Consider the following 11,342-nt stretch of genomic DNA (forward strand, 5'->3'; position numbering starts at 1 on the left):
CATTCACCAGGTGCTGTACGGCTGTAGCAACGCCGCACGCCGAACTCGTTGTTTTGATTTTTTTTTTAGGTGGGGCTTATGGCACCACTTTCCGGTTTCTGCTCTCGTCCCCGCCCGTGCTTCGGGTGTGCTTCTTCTTCTCCTTCTTCTCCTTCTTCTCCTTCTTCTTCTTCTTCTTCTTCTTCTTCTTCTTCTTCTTCTTCTGCGTCTCTTTCATCTTCTTGTTATTTTTTCCTGTCTCTCCTTTTCTTCTTTCTCTTCCCCGTCCACGACTTCTCCTTTTTATCTACGTTTATTAAAGTGCCGCAAACGGTCTGGTTAGCCAGTGTAGCCGCCAGGAAGCACGGGTGGATTGGAGCTGACCAGGAGCGACGCAGGCCGTGCAAAGCGAATGAACGAACGAACGAACGAACGAACGAAGGAACCACCGTGAACTCGCGACCAAACCGTAAACACAATCGCGCCACTACGGTACGCGTACGCGGAGTGTACGGGGCGCCCCCTATGCGCAACAGGAAATGCCAGGCGGTTGGTCGGCCTGTCGCGGTTGGCTAGCCCTCGAACTGCCAAACGTCTCGGGAGCGGTGGTGGGAGGGAAGAAGGGTGATATGAGGATCTGGGTGGGTGGTGGTTAATGATGAAAAGTCGCCCAGCAAACGGGGCTAGTCGTGTAAACCTAGTCCTAGTCCTAGTTCTTGCATACCTCGCGTAGTGTCACTACATCGGTCGTTGGCTGACTGAGCTTCCTTTCCTATTTTCTCTCTCTCTCTCTCTCTCTCTCTCTCTCTCTCTTTCCCTCGCTCGTCAACACGCTTACAGCTGACTTAACTATTCTAGTCCGAATGGGGCCGGTCCGAGACCCCGGAGGGGGTTGAGGGTTTGAAATAGTAGTACCCCCCGGGAGAAACAAAACGGAAGTGGGGAGCGGGGGACAGGGGTTACGTTACAACCTAAACTAGTACCTAATATAGAGCTTTCGTAGTGGGACGTAGTAAGCTGGACGCTGCAGAATATCTGCAAACGTTCGCCCTGTTCGCCAAACCTATCCCGCGACAATAGCGTTGCTGCTGCTGCTGCTGCTGCTGATGCTGGTCCTTTTTTGTAGTGGTGATGGTGGTGGTGGTGGTGGTGGTGGTTACAGAAAATCCATTTCATGAGCTGTCTCTAGTTCAGTTGCCTTCAGCTGCGCCGGCCGATCCCTCCTGCGTTATACGTAGACAGAGACAGAGAGAGAGATAAAGAAAGGGGAAGAAGAGAAAGAGATCAGATTCTCGATACCAAAAAACGGACTCGAGCTGACAGACAGTGATAGACACACAGCACGTAGCACGGACAAGAAGGAAGAACGTGACACCAAACCAACACACGTAACACTTAGTAGACCAACAGACGGACATCGACGACACCAGGCGGCACCAACTACAGGGAGAGAGAGAGCAGTACGAACACCAATGGAATGGAAAGCATTCCGACGATCGGACGAACGGACGAACGGACGAACGGTGGTTCCGGTTCGGACTTACGGATGTTCTCCTTCTCCTGGGCGCAGAACGTCGCTGGCAGGGGTAGCTGGATGGTGGTGGTGGTGGTGGTGGTGGTGGTAGTATTTAAGTGGAGCCACCGACGCTGCCGGCCTGCCGCTAGAAACCAAACGCCGCCACGCTCTAGGCCGCCGTCTCGGCCGGTGCATCGGGCTACCAGGTGCCAAGGAATTAAACAACGCAACGATTAGCAAACGATCCAAGTCAGTCAAAACACCGGGAACGGTCGGAGCGAGTATCTCTTTCGCTTTAGTAACGCATACACAGATCCTTTATTAGAAATACATTCATACACAACGAAATAACACGTAAAATCAGGGAAGGTGAGCACGATCTAACGATCTGATCCATATCCATCAGGCTGGCTCCGGCACACTCCCGGGACGTGGGATGGAGTGGTGGAGCTGCCCTTTCTTTCCGGTTCCGGTGTTCAGGTTGTTAGGGTTCAAGCCGTTATTAACCCTGGTGTTTCGGGGTTTGTTTTTTTTGTATGTTATTGGTAGCTTTATTCTCTTAAGTGAGTAGCCCGAATGCGATGATGCGCAGGTGCACGTGATCGATCAGCTGAGTGTAAGTTGTAACACGCGTGGCGGACGACGATACAAACACAACACAACGAAACATTCGGCTTCCGTCGTTCGTTCGTGCAATGGGCAGAACACAGAGCCGGAACACACGTCAGCACGGACGGCACGGACGGCCGAAGGTTAACACGTGGAACGCGGGAAGATGGGGTGGGTGGGGGGGGGGGGGGCGGGAGCCAGGAAGCAAGGGGTGGAAGGTTTGGGCCGGGTTGGTTTTTTTTTTTTTGGTTTTTTTTTGGGGTTTGTTTTCACGGTTAGGAGTATGAGTAATGCGGTGAATGGCCGGCGACACTGGCAAAACATCGCACGGAGGGGTTCCGTCCGCTTCCGCCTTATGCCTCCGCCTCAACCGCCTCAGCCGTCTCCTCCTTTACCTTGCTGTCGCCCTTCTTGGACCAGTCGGGCTTCTTCTGCTCGATCGGCGGAGCGCAGGTGGTGGTTTCCATTCGCAGCGGCGTAGCAGGCGGACAGAAGAGAAGAGAGCAAAAAACAAGGAAGAGAAAGAAGAAAAATGGCATTAGCAGGGTTTTGCACGGTGCCGGGCAACGGGAATCGAAACGAGAAAAACGAAAATCTAAATAAAAAAATGAAAAGGGAAAAAGAAAACGAAACATGAAATGCAAACAACATGGGTAAAGGATAAGGTAATATAATAATATAATAAGAGAAAGAGAGAGAGAGAGATTGAGTGAGCGAGCGAATAGTAACACGCATAACCAACACGCAACACGCCTGGCGCTGGGAAGGGAGTGTTGACAGATCGCTCTCAGGGAGTAAAGGAAAGGAAGGTGGGGAGGGAGGTGAGGATGCGCGCATAATCACGACGCAATCGAGTTAATGCGCGACACGAGCTTGTTGGCGGCGCTGAAGTGGAACACAGTTGAACGGAAGACGTTCTTTTTCTGTTGTCGTTGGTTGTTGCGAACGATGATGATGGGATGCGCATTGGGGTTTCGGGGTTGAAGGGTGTAGCGGATGGTAATAAAACTGTGCAGAGGAGAAGCATTTGCATTTGCTGCAGTCACACGCGTCATTCACTAGTAGAGTGGTAGATCAGACTTGCTATCATTTACCTGGAGACAGGACCTCGATCACTCTGGCATGTTCGATTTTACTTTGTGCTTGTGTGGGTGTGGCAGTGGGGCTAGGGGAGCTACAGTAGTAGACATTCGTTTAGCCGAACCCAGAGGTTCAGGAGCAAAACGGCAATCACTTTCGTACTGACGTATAAATTCTTGGTATCAACCTATTATTGTGTTGGTACATATGTGACTAGTACACACGGAAAATATGATTCAGATAAGTGGGTATTTGCGATCTCTGTGAGGCAAAATGTGAGCGAATGTCATATTTCATCAGATGTTTAGCTAGACATTCGTTTAGCCGAAGTACAAGAAAAACATAATATTTCGCATCGTTTACGAACAAATGCAATTTTTGGGTTTGAAGCTCAATAGTGGAACTAATCTAGATTATTTAAAACTTTAGATATCCCATTTTGATAACACCCTGATTTTATAATATTTCTTTTAAAAAAATGGATTAGAGCTAAGTGACTAACGGGAGTAATCCGACAAATAATCAAATTCTGTAAGGTTTACTGCTGCTCTAATCGTTTCATTGGTTGAAATATTCACAAATAATCCATCCATGAATCCATGTATTATTTTTTTTCGAAAAATATCAAATGGTGGCCTCCATTAAACGTGAACTAACGTGAAATAACGAACAATCAGCTATCTTTTGGGCAGATTAAAAGAAATATGGTTAAACCAGCAGTAATTAGACACATTTTATACAATATAGACCACAGAAAATAATGAAAATGATTGAAAATTCGAAGCAAAGCCATAGTTTATTGATACCCATAAGGACAACCGGCTTTTCTATCATGAATTTAATTAAATAATGGCAAAATTTAGTATTTTTCAAACCAAATAAGCATTCTCTTCACGATTTTTCGGATCAATCGAAGCATAACTGACCAAGTTACAGATTTTTGAAAATCCGCGTTTCATACAAGGCTCCATGCAGCTCGCTACTTTGTGTCGGTTCTCGTCGTACCGTAAAAAGTACCGAACCGATTGATTTGAGATTTTTAACACATAATTTGAACACTCTTTTCCAGGTAGCCCCGTCGAGATTTTATGGCAATTGTTGATACTCTTTTTTAAACAAATCTTTAAAAACCGTGTATTTAGGCAAACTGACAAAAAGCCTCACTTTGTTAACTTCAAAAATCTGCCAAAAATCGAAAAATAGTAAATTAAACAAAAACCTGACGGAAAAACTTAGTTCGGCTAAACGAATGTCTACCAGTGTATGGCTGCTTTGTTCTGTGGTTGATTGGTTGCTTTCGAATAAGCCAATCACTAAACATAGAATTCGCTCGACACAAACATCGGTACCGTTGAGCAATGCGCTGCGTTCTGAGGATCGCGAGCACGCGCAATACCTTCACAGGAGATGTAGACGGCGTTGTGAGTGTGTGTGTTTTTTTTTTGTTTGTCACTTTATTTAGCATCAGCATTAGCATAGTTGTGCCCGCGAAAGAGTTGGTGGTACATTCGGGCGCGGATATACATTCGTTTCACTTCGCTCTTCCCGTACGGCCCCGTCGTCGTGCTTTTTGCTCTCTGGTCAGATCCCGAAGGTTCTCTCCCCCACCCCCTTCCCCCCGCGAAAGGAGGGTTGGTGTTATCTTCCCATATCCCTTCGAAACCACGATGTTGAAGTGTCTGTGGATCTGTGTGTGTGTTTGTTTGTGTGTGTTTATGAATTTCCGTGGGCGTGTTCGTGTGTCGTCCGGCGATGTGAAGTGGTTCGGGCGGGTGTTGGGGGGCTGCTACACCGAGCACAGCGAGGCAGAGTCAGAGAGGCAGCAAAGGAACACCATCGCCATCGCAATCGATGGTTGTGAGAAGTCATGGATGGCCCGGGGGTGGGGGTTTGATTTGTTGGGGGAGGTTTTTTAATTGTGGGGGGTGGTGGGAGAGAGAGAGAGAGAGAGGAGCGGGGCTAGGCTATATTGCTAGGCAGTTGACATCTTCGCCGCCTCGAGCATCTCGCCTCCATTAATCGCACTCCTACTTCTTCTGCCAGTCGGCCTTCTCCGATTTCTTCGCCTGTTGGAAGGAAGGTTGGAAGGATTTGATCGGTCCAATCAGTCCATGTGTGGGCATGTGTGGCCAGGCACGCAGGAGCAGGGCTAAGCGTAAGGACCACGGGGCCCATCAAAAAGTGTTCCCTCAAAAACGGAAAGCCAAAAAACAGGGGAACAAAAAAAAATGACAACCAACAACCAAAAAAAAAATCCCGAGAAGGCAAAACCATGAGCCAGGCCGCCGGGGCCAACAGTCGGAAAGCTGGGGGCTGTTGTTGTCATAAACGTTGGCAAAAAAGGCACCAGATGGTGATAGTGGTGGTGGTGGTGGTGGTGATAAAAAACTCGAAACACAAACTGCATTGCTGCAGCTTGATGTTTTTGGGGGGCGAAGAAGCTGCTTAAAAAAAACAAAACAAAAATATTGCTCATTGCACCCCATACACGCACGCACTAATGCTGAACGAGTATAGTACCAGATCAAGCACCACCTGTTCCCCTCCTTCGTGAATCTAAGATTCTCTGTCGATCGTATTAAAAAAAAGGGAGAAAACTAAAAAAAACGCTACTACCAGCAGCGTACCGTGCGACTGTGCAACGGTGCACAGAACGTGTCCTCGGTAGTAGTAGTAGTAGTGCCGCGTCGCGTAGTATCTCGTAGCGTTGGGAGCTAGCTGCTTGCTAACTGCCCTGGTTGGTCGAGTTCAAAAATTCATTAAAAAAAAAAACAACCTGATGACGCTCGGTACAATAGAAGCAAAAAAATTTGGGGACAGAACAAAAAAAAGTGGAAAAAAAGGAGAAGAAAAAACACAGAAGAAAAAAAAAACAACGGGGAAGAAAACAAATGGCCGTCCGCCATCCACAAAAACAAAAACAAAAAAAAAAAAAACAAAGTATTCGTGGGCGGACGGGCGGGACAGAGTGGGCTCTTTTGAGGCCGCCCAAGGCAAATCGCGGGAAAAATCGCCAGGGGATTGCCGCGCGGCGTGAGGCCACTCCCGGATGGCGGCGGGCCAGCAACTGCACCACCATTCAACCTACCTCCTTGTCCTCCTCTTCCAGGGTGAACTCCTTCTTCTTAACCACCTTCAGCTGGTTGCGGAAGTTGAACTCGGCGGCCTTCTTCTGGAGCTTGGCGAACTTGTTCTCGTACTTCGACACCTTCTTGAGCGTTGGCTTGACGCTGCGTGGCGCAGAGAGAGAGAGAGAGAGAGAGAGAGAGAGAGAGAGAGAGAGAGAGAAAAGAAGAGAGAGATGATGGAACGAACGAACGGAGTTAGAAAACACCGGGCGAAACTGCAACCGCGGATACTTACAACTTGCCGCGCAGGTCGTTAACCTGGGCATTTAGGTCGGAAATCTGGTGTCACGGACGGAAAACAAGCGCGTGATCCAGGGTGTGGCGGCAGCGGTGGTCCGGAAAGGGCGTGGAGAAGCAAAACAGAGTAAAATTAATGCCAGTTCGGCGTGACGGGATTGACCGACCCGGGTTGGTCGGTCGGATGAAAAGGATGAGATGACGGTGTGGCATCGTGTAGCTATCGGACGCTGTTGCGCCAATGCGGTGCGGTGCATCATCATGAAGCTCGGTTTTTGTGTCGGATGAGTGTCAATGAGTGGTTTGTTTGCTTTGATAGTGGGTGATAGAAGAAGCACTCCGCTACAGGCACACATACAAACATACATTGCTAGCGCGCGCAGAGAAAACAGGCGGTGTCAGTAACAAGCCCACAAAACTACACATTACACTACATTACGAACACAGACACACAGAGAAACGGTGTGGGTTGTGGGAGACGCGCAGACGACTAAGCGCAGGCATCAACGCGAACCAGCTGAGCCATGAGCAGCGCACCCTTTGCTGGCTAGCGTTGACGCGAGGTTCACAGCACCACAGCGCCACAGTTGGTTGACAGACCAACAGACATACACAACAGCGCTCCAAAAAAAAAAAAAAAAAACAGTAGACGATTTGGAAGAGAAGGACGAGAAAATGTGGGTGATACAGGGTGATAACACCCTCCCTCCACACGCAAAGACAGACACGCAAACACACACAAAACACACGTGCGCGTGCGCATTTGGTCGTTCCACACACGCGGTTTAAGGCGGTTACTGTGCGCGTCCGGGCGGCTAGCGGTATTTTGTTTTTTTTTTTTGTAGAACTAAAACGCCACTAACTACTAAAGCATGGTGGAGTGATGGTGGTGGTGTGTGTGGGTGGAGCAGGAGCAAAGAAGAGAGCGGGAGCAATAGTAATTTTTGGGTGGTGAGTGGTCGTGACTGTGTGAGTGGCAAGGCTGAACGTTTCGGCCTGTTTGGCTTTTTTTTGTTTTTTCGTTTTGTTTTGTTTTGTTCTGTGTTCTGCCCGTTTCCGGCAGTAAATGTTGCTGTTCAATTTCAAAATTTTCCCAAACAATTCTCGCTTGAACGGGCTTGAAACATAGGCACGGCAGTGGTAAGGGCACGTCTCTTGGCGTTCTACTAATGCCAATTCGATGATATTGCGCCAAAAAGGATAAAGAAGAGACAGAGACAGAGAGAAAGAGAAAGAGAGTGTGTATGATTGTGTGAGCGAGACAGAGAGAGAGAGAGAGAGAGAGAGAGAAAGAAATGTAGAGAGAGAGAGAGAGAGAGAGAGAGAGAAAGAGAGAAGGCGCAAAAGAAACCAATAACATGTAAAAAAACGAACTAAGCTCGCGCTAGCAGATCGGTCTGTAGATATCGGTCGTGTCGGCGAATGCAACGATTCGGTGTCGTCCACGGTGGTGAGGTTGACTTTTTTGCTTCCTTTTCAAAACCCATCGACCGGCTCCGTACCTGGTGTGTGTATGTATGTATGTGTGTGTGCGAGTGTGTGCATCCGACGTTCTCCAAGGCTAACACGTCCAGGGCTGTAGGAAGTGCGGAAGAAATCGCCAGCCTTACAATGCCCGGTACGCAGATAGAGATAAGCAACGATCACACACAGCACAGTGTGATAGGAGCTCCTACAGTATGGCACGCAGTGATATGGCGGCAGTCGTTCGCTGCTTTGGGTGCGACGGTACGTTAATAGTACCGCGCCTCAAATACCCGCTTAGCTTAAACCTCTCAGCTACCACAATGATGATAACATTGGATTTGCAGAAATCTAGCAACAAACATGGAACACGCAGAGCAACAGCAGACGTAGAAGACAATTCGGACAACGAGAAAAAAAAAAGGGAAGAGGGCTGACTGAAACGACGGGAACGGGTAACACGGGACTGGACGAACGAAGCACGAACATCAGACCAATCGAAAGAAGTAGGGAACGAGAAACAATAGTCACAGGAGAAGAAAAGAAGTGAGAGCGAAAATAACAAAGAGAATGGGAAAAAGTAGAGGCGAAGAAAGAAAAAAAGTAGAGGTGAAGAAAAAGAAAAGAGAGAGAGAGAGAGAGCGATATAGAGATAGAGAAAGAGAGAGAGAGAGAAGGGGGAAAGAGAGCGAGATAAGGGTAGTGATGTAGGAAGAAGAAAAATAAGAAAAAAAGGGGGAAAAAGACTGAGAGCCAAGTAGAGAACAAAACATTTAAATCAAAGGTAAACGAAAACGGAAAAGGATTAAAACAAGGGGTCTCAAACTCGTATTAGCACACGGGCCGCTCTGTAAAGTAACAACCAGTTCGCGGGCCAAGTCACCACATACTTTAGAGGTGCATGGCATTCCTACATTTGCTTTTGCCCACCAAAAACCCCAAACCGGTGCCGGTGTACGTGGCCAGAGCGGTAAAGGCAATGGCGACGATGGAGGCGCCAGGTAACCGGTGGTAAAAATTGCAGATAGTTTCCGGGGGTTTTGTAGAAAGAAATGAAAATAGCTAACTAACCCAGAGATCTCAAACTCCATTAGTTGGTGAGTTTTGAAATGTTCCGAAAAACCGATTCTTCATTCATGAAATTTTTCAAACAAGTACAATTCTTCAATTCCAACAATATGTGACGAATAAAATTACATAGAACAGACATGTTAATGACCAAAAACTTAACATACATATCCACCGTTGACGTGGCCGCGGGCTACACAAAATGCGATATCGAAGGGGATAGTGCGGGCGGAGGGACGTGCAGAACAGCACAGGCCAAATTGTTATTTTCGTATAAAAAAAAAAATCAAGAAACAAAAACGAACTAGCTAGCCTAAGAACCTTCTATTTTGGGAAAATGCATCGATTTGCTTTCCCAAACGATAGCTTTTCCCGGTTTGCAACAAGTTGTTGTCCAAATCAAGTGTCAAATCATACGAGACAAGTAGTCCCTGAGCTCAACGTAATCAAACTCGGACCAAAAACCGCAGAAGACTACAACAGATAAAAAAGAAAAAAGGAAAAAGATAAAAATACAGACAGAGACTAGAAAAAAAAGAAAAGAACGATAGCAAACCACCGCGGGCGGGTACCGGAAAAGTCGACAAAACAAAGGCTTTGTATCAGCAAAGAAGTATGTAAAGAAATTAACAGAAAATCTCAATTCTGCTCAAAATACTCTCACTACTAATACTAATATCCAGAATGTGGTAAACTGACCTATCTAACAGATGACAAAATCCATACTCACAGAAAAAGGGGAAAACGTATCTGAACAGCACAATCATTCAGTGGCACTGTGATAGCAGACGGGCAATAGTAAGGACAGCTATGAGACAGCGAACCGGCCAGAACGGGATCGGTCGAGGGTGGGAGGGAGGGTGGGTGATCGCGTAGACGCATAGCCCCGAGATTAGCAGAACTAGAGTAGAGGCTGCACTCACACGACACTCAGCAACGGATGCAGTGTAATGCCCTAATCACGTGCACAGGCGTTTGTTTTTTTTTTGTTTAGTCGCTGCCCCCAAAAACCAAGCAGCCCAAAACACACCACCACCGACACCCCGGGTTGACCCCGGGAAAGGAATACGAAGTCGAACATGGTTGGTGCCGATGGTGCCGAACCCACACCACACCACCCCGCACGCACTTGCCGGCACGCGAAATGGCGGCAGGGGCACACGCAAAAAAAAGGGGCAAAAGTGAAGGAGCGGCGGGTGTGTTAGAAAAATCAGAAAGTGGAGAAAAGGCGCAGAGAACGAGAACGGGTTAAACATAGAGCAGCGCACAATCAACAACACAACGAAAGATAACAAGCTAAACACAGGAAAGAAAAAGGAAAATAAAAACGGAAACACGGGAAAACCAAAGTCAGACGGACTGAGAACCTCGGAAGGTATTTGCTGGTGACAGGGTTTTTGGGGCCGACAGACGAGGTAGTCCCCGGAACCCAATTTGCCCACGGGGCTACAGACCGATTGCTGTAAAAGCTGTTGTAAGCTAGTGTTTTTTTTTTGTTTGAGTTTTTTTTTTCTGGAACCGCTGGAGCTGCAGCGAATTCGACTGCGACCTCCTGTGCCATACCTGCCATACCGAAGCCTGGGGTCTGGTTTTTGTCGGGAGGTAGGGGGTGGGGGTGGGGGGATAGTATTGGGGGCGATGTTGTCCAGGTACCGATATTCACGGAAACGGAGGGCTCAGTATTTCGCTAACGTTTCTACCACGCTCCGTGTATGCGTATGTGTGTGTGTGTGTGTTGTGCATGTGTGTGCGTGACATCAAACACGGTGGTGATGGTGTAGTTTGTGCGGACAGAAGAGGGTGGGGTTGGGGGTGGTGGTGATTTGTATTTGCATTTTTTGATAGAATTCCTTCACTAAACTGGAGTCTCTTCACTTCTCGCGATTCGATTGACCTCTTCTCGCGCCGATGAGACAGGCGCAAGGCCTCGCGTCGAGCAACACTATGCTGCATGTTCCATCAAATCATCATACAGAAATACTTTGGGAAGCCCCTATGTTTTAGCCAATGTTCGAAATTGGAGAATTATTTTGGGAGCTATGGTAACGGTATGGTGTGAATGTGGTTGATCCAAATAATCAATTAAGTGGAAGGGGCAAGTGAAGAAACGAAGAAAAACCAAAAAAAGAAACGAGGAAACAAACGAAAGAGAAAAGGAAAACAAAACAGAAAGTCTAGCACTGAAAACAAGCAAAATCAAACGTAAGTCAAAGTTCACACAAGTCACAACAAGCAGCTATGGTGATGTAGGAAACGACCGT

The 11,342-nt window shown here is 47.5% G+C and overlaps 1 protein-coding gene across 8 annotated transcripts in view; it reads right to left on the reverse strand.

Annotated features, from left to right (window-relative positions):
- Positions 1–2: 2 nt before the first annotated feature.
- LOC126569733 (troponin I) overlaps positions 3–11,342 on the reverse strand; it is a 23,387-nt gene continuing 12,047 nt past the window's right edge. For 3 of the 8 annotated variants that reach the window (XM_050227026.1, XM_050227041.1, XM_050227032.1), the window contains exons 5-7: positions 6,548–6,591; positions 6,273–6,414; positions 1,778–2,535 (exon numbers count right to left, since the gene is read on the reverse strand). In XM_050227026.1, coding sequence (XP_050082983.1) covers positions 2,458–2,535; positions 6,273–6,414; positions 6,548–6,591 — 264 coding nt within the window. In that variant the 3' untranslated portion in view covers positions 1,778–2,457. Of the gene's footprint in view, positions 1,203–1,523; positions 1,695–1,777; positions 2,536–5,102; positions 5,251–6,272; positions 6,415–6,547; positions 6,592–11,342 lie in introns of those variants that run through there. The other 5 variants (XM_050227071.1, XM_050227087.1, XM_050227079.1 and 2 more) reach the window with 3 other exon arrangements.

The sequence above is a fragment of the Anopheles aquasalis genome, chromosome X (genome assembly GCF_943734665.1).
Source record: "Anopheles aquasalis chromosome X, idAnoAquaMG_Q_19, whole genome shotgun sequence".
In the NCBI taxonomy this organism is placed as follows: domain Eukaryota; kingdom Metazoa; phylum Arthropoda; class Insecta; order Diptera; family Culicidae; genus Anopheles; species Anopheles aquasalis.